General features: G+C 42.1%; 2 protein-coding genes across 4 annotated transcripts in view; both read right to left on the reverse strand.

Moving 5' to 3' along the window:
- Positions 1 to 2601: 2601 nt before the first annotated feature.
- Positions 2602 to 6370, reverse strand: LOC115043505 (class E basic helix-loop-helix protein 40-like). The gene is made up of 5 exons (XM_029502049.1): positions 5936 to 6370; positions 5726 to 5789; positions 5375 to 5482; positions 4867 to 4990; positions 2602 to 4660 (listed from the first exon to the last, which is right to left on the reverse strand). Exons 1-5 carry the CDS (start codon positions 6004 to 6006, stop codon positions 3747 to 3749), a joined length of 1281 nt encoding a protein of 426 aa, XP_029357909.1. The 5' UTR covers positions 6007 to 6370; the 3' UTR covers positions 2602 to 3746.
- A 1929-nt stretch (positions 6371 to 8299) lies between these two features.
- LOC115043925 (inositol 1,4,5-trisphosphate receptor type 1) overlaps positions 8300 to 12610 on the reverse strand; it is a 60432-nt gene continuing 56121 nt past the window's right edge. For all 3 annotated transcript variants that reach the window (XM_029502708.1, XM_029502710.1, XM_029502709.1), the window contains 3 exons: positions 10870 to 11030; positions 10044 to 10205; positions 8300 to 9694 (listed from right to left, as the gene is read on the reverse strand). In XM_029502708.1, coding sequence (XP_029358568.1) covers positions 9608 to 9694; positions 10044 to 10205; positions 10870 to 11030 — 410 coding nt within the window. In that variant the 3' untranslated portion in view covers positions 8300 to 9607. The remainder of the gene's footprint in view (positions 9695 to 10043; positions 10206 to 10869; positions 11031 to 12610) is intronic.

The raw sequence follows: 12610 nt of genomic DNA on the forward strand, positions 1-12610 counted from the left end.
TTAATTATTACTTTGTTTGTGTGTGGGTGTTTTGTTTAGAGTGAATTATCTTTATTTTCAATAAAGAAAAGCATTTACAGTAAGATAGGCATGAAATTGAAAATTTCCTCCCGTTTGTCGCGCCCCACCTGTCATGTCTCTGTTCCCCACTGGTTGGTTGTGCCCCACACTTTGAGAAGCACTGCTTAATGGAGTCGTTAAAGAGACTCAACACATCCCTCCAAGAGCAAACACTTGGCAAGGAAAAACTTCCTTTAAGAGGCGGAAACAGACTCAGGTAGGGCAGCCATCTGCCTCGACTGGTTGGGGTGAGAGAGGTGGGTGGGGTCAGTGAGAGAGAGTGAGAGCGAGTGTGAAGGAGAGGAGGGGGGGACTCTGTAGAGGGATGGAGAGAGAACAAGAGCAGGAAAGGAGAAGGTGCCATAGAAAATACCAAACATACAGTGACTGGAACCTGGTCGTTCTAAATGTGTACTAGTAAATATTAACAGCAGTAAGAAGACGCTATGACAGGAAGTGAGTAGTAGTGTGTAATGATAACTAAAGGCAACTCTTTCAGCAGGAGGACAGGAAGACGGAGGACCAGAGGGACAAAACACAGACTACAGGAAGAGACAAAGTTAGAGACGTGTAAAGATGTTATGTACATGCATGGGAAGAGAGAGAGAGCCACAGAGAGAGGTGCTCAGTGCAGCGCCCAGCAGTGTGGGCCTATAGCAGCATAACTGAAAGAAAAAGAGTAGTTAAACCTTAATTTGTTAACTGTAGGCCTGCAACAGGAGCTTGGCCATGAAGAGCTTTGTGTGTTAGGAGTAAGATTCTGAATTTTAGTGGGAGCCAATGCTAGAAGAGAAGAAATGTGATCCCTTTTTCTAGTTCCTGTTAATATTCATGCAGCAGCGTTCTGGATCAATTGAAGGCTTTTCAGAGAATTGTTGGGACATCCTGATAGTAATGCATTACAATAATCTAGAGCTAACAAATGCATGGACTAGTTTTTCTGCATCCTCTTGAGGATGCTCCTGATCTTTGCAATAATGCATAGGTGAAAGAAGGCCGTCCTAGACTTGTTTTTTATGAGATACAAAGGACATGTCCTCATCAAAAATGACTCCAAGATTCCTAACAGTGGAACTGGAGGCCAGAGTAATGCCAACCAGAGTGGGTAGATGATCAAATAATACTTCTTTAAGGTGCTTAGAGCCAAGTACCATGACATCAGCTTTGTCTGAGTTCAGAAGTAAAAATTTGCAGGCATTCCAGTTCTTTATGTCTGCAAGACAAAGAATTCATCTGCATCACTGTACCGCCACTTCCTTTTCAATTTGCTTTAATGCACGAACTGAGGGCTATACCAAGGTGTCAGCCTCCTCCATTTCATTACTTTCTTTTTCAGCGGAGCCACAGATAGGATTTGAACACAGTGAGGCCATAGTCCTATTCACAAGGTCATCGTCTGTGCAGAGGCAAAGTCCTCTATTGAATGTAGACATGGCAGTTTAGCATATGATGTCTTAATATTCACCACTTCCTGATCAACAGACCTTTCCTGAATAGTTTAGAAACCAGTTAATGTGTAGACGCCATACATTTGACTAAATGATTAGATTTGTTGTTAAACAACTGAGTCGATGTGGCTGTCTGTCTCAAGTGCTTGCCTAAAATAATAAACTACTGAACATTAGAAAATGGAATTGTTTTTATGGAATTTTTGCCCTTAATTGGACAGATTGACAGAAATAGACACAGATAGGAAACAGTGGGGGAGGGGGAAAGGGCCTGACATGCAACAAAGCAGAAACTAAAAACCAGAAGTGACGCTATGCATTTTATCCACATGGGCCTCAGGACCCAACTACTACGAACAGTTTAGGACATTATTTAATAAACTGGATGAAATAATAAATAAGCCACACCACTAAAACCTCTCTGCAGACGTTAGCTGCCTCATGACAACTTCTACATCAACTGACTCTCTTTAAGTGATTCACTTTGGGTGTGTACTATGGCTTTAGTTTGTACAAATTAACCAAATATGGAATGCAGCTACACGGCCCAGAAAAGACTGTGGAAACAATCGCAATTCATGATTGATGATGCTGAGCATTGAACACGGATGTTCTGTGGTTGTGCAGAAATGCAAATGTATTGCAGCACGAGATGAAGAAATGACTGTAAATGCTGTGATACAGCTGAAAGATGACTGATCAAAACAGATTTTGATGTGTTGTTGTAATTCCACATTATTTAGTGTACTCCTCGACTAGGATTGCAAGTATGGGGAGAGCTGTCACAAGGGTTGAGATAAATGCCAATTACAATGAATCATACAACCTTTAAGAAAAATGGGAAATGTTTCAGATGCAGATGGAAGCTAATTATTGCTTCAAGATATTATCACAAATATTTTACACCCATGTGTGTTTACTTGTTTCACTGAGCACAGACGGTGACCCAGCAGGCGAGCTGGGCTGCAGTGATGTTTTTGCACAAGTGTTCCCTGGGACATGGATGTGGACTAAATGTGGACAAATTGAATTTCATTAATAAATGTTTTCACATGGTCTCCTCTTTCATACACATACAGTCAAATCAATTTTCCACAGGAAAAAAAATACTTTATTAATACACTTATATAATGTATAGCAACATTTATAGCCAAAATATGTACATCAAACGTCTTTCGTGTAGGTCCCAAAATATAGAATCTCAAGTACCTCTTTCTATAGAAAACTAGTCTTCTGGTAAAACGTTTACATTCACTTCTCTCCTCCTCATGCCTTTGACTCCAGTATTCATATGCAGTACAGAGAATGAACATCTGAGATTTATCAGCTTTTCACAAGTAAAAGGCAACAGCAAGAACAAACACCAGGTTTGACTTGAGCAGAAACAGATGCCGAAATATGCAGACCAGGTCCAGCACAGTGCTACAGTATGTACACAGTTTCTGAGTACACAACGTACAATTGTCCACACTCTGCCCTCCTTCGATCTCTCCAGACAGACAGAGTGCGAGAACAGGTATCAAAAATAGAAATGTACAAGAAGTTTATGAACAAGAATTACAGAAACTCCATCTTAACTGTCTGTTTGTCAATGAAAAACAAGACGTCTCATTCAGTGTGGTCATGTGGTGGCCCATTCTGTCATCCTCGCTTTGGGTGTACCCTTAACTCTCGTCTGTACACACTTAAAGAAACCCTTGCATTTTATCATGCAAGTCTTTGTGACCTCTGGTTCAAAGGGCATTTTTAGTGATGATGAAGGTGACCTAGAGGGCATAGGTGACAAACTTTGGGTGAAATATTACCACTAAACATTTGGTGCGATGGTTTCTAAAGTACAAAGATGGCATGTCTGTATTACAAAAGCTACAAGTGAGATGCATCAGTGTCATCGGCATTTATACTTTTAACAGCAGCATCTAAAATGCGTCTTTCTTTACATTCAACTGTGTGTTTTTGTGTTTGTTTGTATGTTTGTGGGGCAGGTCCAGTTTATATGATACATTTGCACTGAGTAATATGACTGAGTGTTGAACATTCAGCCACAGCATCCTCCCAGTGTAGATGGACGCCCCGCCATCTCTCCTCGATCATTTCTGCAAGACCTCTCATACGCTGTTTGACCCTCTGAGGAATGAGGATGGATTATGGAACGGCTCAGCTTTCTTCTCCCTCACATTACTGTCTCTGCTCTTGGATACTTGAATAGGATCAACTCTTCATCGGCTCTATCATCTCTCAGTCTTTGGTTTCCAAGTTGAGGGGCGGTACCTGCTTTAGTGCCTGAAGGAGAGCAGGGGAGTCCATGGGAGTCTGAGATATGGCTGGGGCTGGAGAGCCTCCACGAGGAGACAACATTAGCTGAGGTGGAGGCGGTCTTTCACTGGACATGGCAGGTGTGGCGCCTCCAACACCAGGATAGAGCATGGGAACAGCTCCGGGGTACCAGCATTTCTCCAGCATTGGCAGGTAGGCTGCGGCAGAAGGTGGAATGAGGTAGAAAGGCATGCAGAGGGGATGTGGAGGAGGTGGATGGCTGGGAGATGCGCTAATGTAACCACTATAACTACTGGACGACGAAGTTGAGGACTCCCCGCTTGACAGCAACTCATCTTCAGATGACTCCACTCGTGGTCGTTTGTGGCGGGGCTCGTCATCCTCCTGCTTGATGCTGGAGCTCTGTCGATCTCCCAGCACTCGCTTCAGCTGGCTCTCCTGGCTGTAGTAATCTGGGCGTCCCTGCGGTGCCCCAGACTCATTCTTCTCTAGCTCTCCCCCATAGCCGCTGTCTGTGTCTGTATCACTCCCACTCTGCTCACTACTCGGTGGAGCATATGCCCGCTGAATGACGGGCACGCAGTTCCTCCCGTAGCCCTCGCTGGGTTTAGGGGGGAGGCTGGCGTGCATCTCCTTGTGAGGTTGGTGGTAAGTAGGGATCTTTTCCTCAGGTTGGGGGCTGATGGGGGTGCGAGGTCGGACTGGGTTCTGCAGCACCTCTGCGGCTAACTTGTGAAGGTGATTAACCACATGGGACGGCGTGAAGTCTCCATCAGTCTCATGACTGGCTAGATACTGAAGTATCTCCTTGGCGCACATGTGGAAACCTGAGCGGAACATCTCTTCTGACTTCTCCTGGCTAACAGGAGGCTGCTCTGCAAACACAGCGAGAAACCACACAGTAAATCACTTTGATACAGATTGGATACTTTGCTGCTTTCTAGTCTCTTCTTCATCCACCTTGACTATATTTGAAGATACTTATTTTCCTGCAGCTTGGAATGCTCCTATCATTGTCTATTCTTTCAGACATAAACGCCTTGAGCTGCACGTGCGCGCGCATTGGTGATTCATAACTCACCAATTTCAATGCCATTTTGTAGCGCCAGGATCTTCTGCTGCTGCTGCTCCAGAAGAGAGGTGAGAGCTTTCACGTGTTTGAGCGTCAGCTCTAGAACCACAGCCTTCTCCAGATGGCCCAGAGTCTGCAGGAGACACACACTCTTACATAACAAACGGCAAACAAGCTTTCCTCTCTACTCCTCCAATATCGTCACGATCAATAAACTACAGACACAAGGATCAGGAGATATTTGCTGTGATTCAGGATCATATCCACTCTGGTGTTGTGTATAAAAAAAAAAAACCTATTACATTTTATGTTTAATTGGATTTAACTGTGTTGTGAAATCGACACTGTAATCGATAAAACATGACAAAAGACACATCCCACAATGTGAGCGGTCATTCACAGACTGCTGACGCACTCAGCTCAGGGGGTGTAGTAACACTGAGCACCCACTGGGTGGCGCTTTCCCCTCAACACAGTCCATCCCACCATCCCTCTCGGCGACGTGACGTGAATTTACCGTGAGTTTCAGGTGCTCCGGTAATAAATCCTTCAACTGAGCGATGCACTCGTTAATCCGGTCGCGTCTTTTCTTTTCAATAAGTCTGTGAGGCAGCTTGTAGGTTTCCTGCAAGAAAAAAAAAAACAGCATCGGTGGGTAAATTCAAGCTCATCTGGAGGCACACAGCAGGCAGTCGGTGATATGGAGCTCTCTAGGAGTTATGTCATTGCAGAAATTAGGGCAGCCATTTATGGGACAACAGGACTACTAGCAGCCTAATTCTGCCCCAGTTCACACCCTTTAATAAGAGCTCTAAGGTTAGATGGTCGTTTGAGAAAACTGCCAATAAAACAGAAAACAGCGGCCAACCTTGCTCTCCTCTCCTCTCTTCATTCCCCGCCTGGGTTTATAAACATACATCGGGAAATCCATCCTAAAGGAACACAAAGAAGAAGAAGAAGAAGAATGAAAAACGAGGTGTCGGTTTGTTCAATATGAAACATGATTAAAAATGTAGATCGGTGTCCTGAGACAAAAGCTTCAGAGTCCACTGGGCACATTTTAAGGAGTGTAACTTACCCCTGCACGTCTGTCAGATCCGCCTGGTGTTTGGACACAGGAGGCGGCTGCGCGCTCGGAATACGCTCCATTCCTTCTTTCTTTTTTTAAATACGCCAGCTACGCAGATAAAGTCAGGATACTTGTCCAACGCAGTCACAAATACGAACGCATTAACTTCAGCGTAATCTTAAAAAATAAGAAAAAAGTAAAAATTAAATAAAAAAAAAAAAAAGTAAACAACGGCTTGTAAGATGCACCAACGGAAAAAATAGTCAAATATTGACTGGTTGATGCAAGTCTAATTCGCGTAGAGGTGATTTTTCGGGGTTTGGAAATGGCTTCAAGTTAGTCCTTGCGGATTTCCACGCCGTGGTCCCGCCGCAGGAGGAAGGCAGTCGTGTTGGGGAAGTGGGGGAGGACGGAGGGACGAGTTAAATAAACCCTCTGACTCTCCGGCAGCCTGACCTGCCTCCATCACATGAGGCTCACGTGTCAAACGGCGCTGTATCCTCGGCGAAGGGCCCGCCCACTTTGTTCAGATAAGGAGCCTCAGTGGGCGGACAGCGGCGGACGTCACGGCGGGGGGCGGGGCCTGCCGGATCCCGTGTACCACCACGCTGAAGTGTATGGAAACACGGCTGGAGGCGGAGCAGCACCGGCCCCGGGCACGAGAGGCTGGAGTCTGCGGTGCCCGGTGCCCGGTGTCCGGTGTCCGGTGCCCCTCCTGCATAACATCGTAAAAAGAAACAGTGAAGAGACCTCAGAGCCAGGAGGCGTTCATGACTAACCGCAATAAGGTGACTGTCACCTGAGGACTGCGTGTAATGTTATTATCTTATAAAGACTCTTTGAAATGGACAGTTTTTATTAAATGAGCCGTTTAATGCGCATATAAAGCTAACAAGAAGCTCTGATACAGACTGATGACAATAATGTTTCACAGGGATACACTCTCCTGCCGGTGCAGGTGGGCTCTGGTGTAAACAGTGCGATGGCGGGAGAAACCACGTGCACCTGTGCGTGTTTGACTGAGAGGAGCTCGTGCTAGTCGTCATGAGGCGGCACCGGCTGTCACGTTGAGCTCCTCATGGCCCCGGGAGCCCGCTGAGCGCACAGGGCTCACATCCAGCCTGCACCTGCCTGCACACCACACAGGACACTGTAGTTTTGTGTTTGTGAATTTCATTTCTTTCTGCAAATGAAACAGTGTGCAGAAATAGAGTTGTTGGATTTTACATTGCAATCTCAACTACTCCTCCATTATTTATCCACATGAATCCGGATTAATTACCTCATTAGGAAGCTCGGGTTTGTGTAGCTGAAAGTAATTATATCGATCAGAGTAGGAATCAAAATGTGTACAAAGAATATTTGTCCTTTAGGACTTTGCATTGAAACCACATTCAATGTGCTTCCAGCCACATGAGCTGATACTTAAAATCTTTCTAGGATAGATTTATTGATTTTAAAAACCGCTCTCCAGACTAGTACCGCAAGACCCAGTCTCCTAAAGCTCAATAGCCTTTTTTGGGATAATTTGTTTCGGTATTAATAAAAGCTATTTCTACTCACAATGTTCTGGATTTTTTTTGTTTAGAAAAAAAAAATAGTTAGTGGAAGCTTCAAGATACTCCCATCCTCTGACCACATGAGTGATTTTGTAATTCATTACACCCTGAAATGTCAAAAGTGTAGATTTATAGAGCAGTGACAACAAGATGACCATACAAAAAGCCATGGTTTGGCTATAATCAGATAGCCACAGCGGAAAGTCCCTTGAACATCTAGGAAAATCTAATATGATTAAGAACGGAATTTGATTTCTCAGAAATCCGGACAAATGAAACATTTTCTGATTTCTATGGCAAAACTTGTAACATTTTCATTTTAGGCGTAACACAAAAGACATACACGCTAAATCATTTAGTCTATATTGTGCTATTAAAAACTTTACAGCCCACTGACAAATAGGAAGAAGTCAAAATTTATGCAGTCCTAAATCTAAATTATTTGGAACTGTGTTACATAATGTCAGTCCTCAGATGATACAAATTTATACAACTGAACAAGTTGTCCAGTGCATCTCCGTTTGGGACGTATTACTTCCCCACATAACAATTACATATATAAATATTTATATTGCAGAATGCTAATTGTCAGTATTTCACTTAAGGTACTTCTTGAAATATGTTTCGTTCATCTGCCTCAACACTTCACACACTTGGCACCTCTGTAGTGTCCAATAAGTAATCAGTTAGATAGATAAACAAACGCAGACTATAATATCATAATAACAGAGAAAAATAAAGTTCATAGCAAGGACTTGCTCTCATTTGCTCCTGTCTTACTCCTGACTTCCCTCAGGATGCAGATACTGTTTCACACTCACCACCGGATTGTTTTACACACTTGTTTATTTAAATAGCCTCCAAGAGTGGAATGTACAGTTCAGACACAAACCATCAGTTAGTATAAAAGTTCAGTTTGGTTGAGCAGCACTCCAACAGACATCTTTTAGTTCATTGTCTTTTGCTCACACACACTCACACACAAACAGCCATACTGTTGTGGATCTTTTACAAAGTGACCAAACAAAGCATAATAATTTGTGTGCTACAGAAAACATCAGTGCTTTGGGACTAAATAAATCAAAGGAAGATTAAATAATGAAGTGCATGGATGAATATTAAATCTAATTTAATCACTTCCAAATTACTTTAAAAGTTTGTTTCTATGCTTCTTCTGTGACTCCATGTAATTACAATCATTAAGCATAACAGGAAATCGCTTTGAAAGTGTAGCAGTCACATGGTTTGCTCAACCTTTCCAGAAGGGTCATAGAAGTCATTATACATTTCCTATTGACAACAAGCTTTTATGTACTTTCAAAAGGCTTTCTTTTTAAACTTTACGAGTCCTACAACAAGTTGAACCTTCGAGAGTGATTAAGGATTAGGAAAGAGGTAATACATTCTTGTCCTAAACAACGAACATACACCATTTAGGATTCTTATGATCATGTTAGGAATAGTGGAAAATATGGTAAATTCTTAAGGGTTTTTGTGCAACAGTTTGTCTCCCTAGTTTAAATATATGCTTTAATCATTTCAAATATAAAAGCAAATACCGGTTCCCAAAAATAGTTCACTCTTATTTAGACATTGCATATTATAAACTATTTCTATTGCTGTCAGACAAAAAGCAAAAATATTGAATAATGCGTTGTAGAGTTTAAACAAAACTTCAAATCCACATGTGACCTGAGCTTGCTGGTGCAAAACCGAGGATTTAAACCTCAAAACAAGGCCACTTGAGAGGAGTACTCACTCGGGAACAATGGCTGAACTTTGGCATGCTGCCAGCGTGGTACAATCCAAAAGGCATTTGGGGTACTAAAGCTGAAATGTTTTAATCTCCTAAGCCTACAGGACCGACTTCTCAGGTCCCGAGGCACTTAGTGCACACTGCACCCACACAGACACATCCACACTCGAGACCATGAGTAATGTATTCAAATGACTTTCACTTCACTGACACTTAGGTTGCAGAAACACTTGTTGGAGTGTCTGTCAAGGTGTACAGTCCAATATCCGACATATACTGGACAAGGATACATTTGGGATTTTCCCTGTCTAATATATGGTACCCTGTCAGGAGTGCAGGCACAAGTGAGACCTGGCCTAGGAACCCTCAGGCAGGCTGCTGGGGATTGATGTTCATGTGAGGGGGATGCCCAAGCAGACCGATTCGTTGTTTCTGCTTCCTCTGCTCTGTCATCTGTAAGAAACAAATAGTTTAAAGGTGACTTTCCATCCACTAATACCTCTAATCCACAATGAATAGATATGGTTGTGCTGTATGTTAAAGGTACCCTGTCAAATTTTTGATAAATTTTAGGAGTAGCAGAAATAACTGTATTTTATAGGTGCAGGAGGAGTATACTGCTTTTTTGTGGATATTCTTCTTTTGTATTTTAGTAAGTAAAAAGGGTGGTGAATTAGAAGATACTATATGGATTCAAATTAAAAGTCTGAGAAATTTAAAATGAAGGCAAAAGAAATCAAAAGTGATAAACTAAAATGCAAGGTACAGTACAGCATGATTTAGTGTCACACGATATAGTTACCTGCTCCTTGAGCTCAGTCAGCTGCCCAGAGAGGTTGGCAACCAGCCTCATGGTCGACTCCAGTTTCTCCTGCAGGTTCCTGATTTCGTTCTGCTCACCCTCGGCATCACTGCTCACCAGTGACATGGCACGCATCCTTGGAAACCAGTCCAGGTTGTGCTCCTGTAGTCAACAAAGAACATCAGCCATTTTTTTATTTTATTTTTTTTTAAATTGTTAAGACCATTTGCTTGGTAATTCAGGAAGGACAATCAAGTGTGTAAATGTGAACTCAAAATGACACTGGTGTAAAATTCAGAGGAAGAAGCTTGTGTGGCATTATTGCTGCAGACTGAGCACATACGATCACTGACTTCCTGTTTATCTACACTCATCACTATATGTCATTATATGTACACGACTGGCACATCTGTTGGTTGATATTCGAAAAGAGGAAATGATTACTCTATGTGTAAAGGTATATGGGGCTAAATCTGACTCAACTGCAAAACCTGATGAGATCTGCTTGATCATACTTAACGGACCAACGGACCAAAACGTAATGAAATGGAAACACTGACCATGCTAATGTGTCAATCAGAATTGGGTAAATGTCCGCTAAGGGATACACCCCACTGAAGGGCTTAAAAGTGATGATGGTTGGGCAAAAATGAAGGTCATCAAGTGAAACTCAGCGGAGGAGGAAAGCACTTCTCTACAGAAAATGCTTTCCCCATTATTCCTTCTGCTACAGCTAGCGATGTGGATCATTACCTCATAGACAGACTGGTTTGAAAGTACAATTTGCACTGTGTGTTTTAGCAATCTGCACATGCTTTTTGTTTACCTTGATCATCTCAGCCACGTAACTCTCGGGGCCTGTGTACTCAGTGGAATCTTTAACTTTTACTAACACAATAAAGAACAGGTAGTGCCACATGTTGTGTTCCTCCTTGATGTGCTCCTCAAAAGTCACCGTCTTGTTGTCAAACTTGTCCCGTTCCAGACCTGTACGGGAATGATCAAACCTGTTAATTGTAGTAAGAAGGCTCGTTTTTGACAAGTTTCTGTGCTTTTCTATGAGGTTTTTTTAAACAACTGAACTCTTACAACAGGGAAGGAAACACACCACTGTCTGAATAAATGAATGAAAAAGCTGCCCTATGATTAGAAAACTGAATTTGTACTTAGTTATATACCTTATTTGTTATATTTACTAAGGAAGTCTCACTGAGGTTAAGATCTTCCTGGCAAGAATGAGAGCATATTCTCCTTATGAGATTCACAGCACTGGAAACCAGTCCTCTCAGTCCAGAGCTGGTAAGGGAACTTTTACAGCCCACACAACATTTGATTTAAACAGGACAGATTTTTACTCTAAAAACTGTGTAAAAGAAGATTAGAACAACAACACCAGAAACAGCATATGAAATAGAGATATGAAAACCCAAATTTGTAGAAAAGACACAAACTGAAACAAATAAGGCAATGTTAGTGATAAATAGCAGAATGCAGTAGCTTTGATGCAAGTATAAAGCAGGGTTCTGACAAATGCACATGCGGCCCAAACTCCTGGTGTGGTTTCAAACTTCTTAAAATCTAATATCACCCATGGCATGTTGTCAAATGAGTGGAGGTGGTGTTGTTAAAGGATGTCCTTAAAGAACGAAATAGCATATTTTTCTTTTGCATTGCACAGCATTCAGCAATGAAGAGCTGAGAACACTAAAAATGCATTTTTGTCTGGACTTGACAAGTGAAATACATGTTTCCTGGCTGCTGTAGATCAAAAACTGGAGCTACGTGTCCTGCACAACTAAATTAGTATTCAGCTCCAAAAATAACTAATAATACACTATTATTGATACAATTTATCTAAAGATAAGTATATTTTTGCTTAATAACTTTCAGCAACACAGCCAGTTTTGTTCATATATAATTCTGATGGTTTCTTAAAGTCCCTGAGTACATAGTATTCTTTTAATGGAGTGGACTACTGGCTGTGCTAGTGTTTATAGCACACATTTGATTATAAAAGGTCGCTGAAGCAGCCCAGCTATATTGCTGATGTAGAAATGGAAACAAGAAGAGACACAGGGCTTAACCGCTTGGCAAACATAACAAATTCTCATCCATGTTTAGTGTCATTCTTTTTTACTTGACACGTTACTACTGAGTCTGATTAATTGAACAAAAATAAATTAGCTACAAATACAAATCTTCTGTGCAGGAAGCACATGACATAAATCAAGTACTTGCCTCTGACCCTAAAGATCTAAAGACAAATACAAAAGTATGAGAAGAATCAATGGCTCATAAAACCTAGGTGGAGTATGGAGAGCCACTTAAGCCTATAGAGACCGGCTCCTAATCTCTGCAACTCCTGTTCCCTCGTGGTCTTTGTGGAAACCATAGAGACGGCAGCTCCCCCTGTGGCCTGCCCTTATTTAATATGAGTGAGTCAGAGCTGACGGTGGGCTGGGTGATATAATACTTTGCTTACTCCATATGTTTACCACTTGTCTTCCAGTGCACTATGTTGCCAGACTCAATGTACACTGTACTCTCATGCTCACATTTACTTCAAT

This window comes from Echeneis naucrates, chromosome 5 (genome assembly GCF_900963305.1).
Source record: "Echeneis naucrates chromosome 5, fEcheNa1.1, whole genome shotgun sequence".
Classification (NCBI taxonomy): domain Eukaryota; kingdom Metazoa; phylum Chordata; class Actinopteri; order Carangiformes; family Echeneidae; genus Echeneis; species Echeneis naucrates.

What these genes read in the sequence shown, in the direction of transcription:
- LOC115043505 (XM_029502049.1), bottom strand. Translation starts at nt 6,006, where the DNA reads ATGGAGCGTATTCCGAGCGCGCAGCCGCCTCCTGTGTCCAAACACCAG. An exon ending in AGAGAGGAGAGGAGAGCAAG is followed by an intron (nt 5,483 to 5,725) that starts GTTGGCCGCTGT and finishes TTTTTCTTGCAG; the next exon opens with GAAACCTACAAGCTGCCTCA. An exon ending in ACAAAATGGCATTGAAATTG is followed by an intron (nt 4,661 to 4,866) that starts GTGAGTTATGAA and finishes CTGTGTTTGCAG; the next exon opens with AGCAGCCTCCTGTTAGCCAG.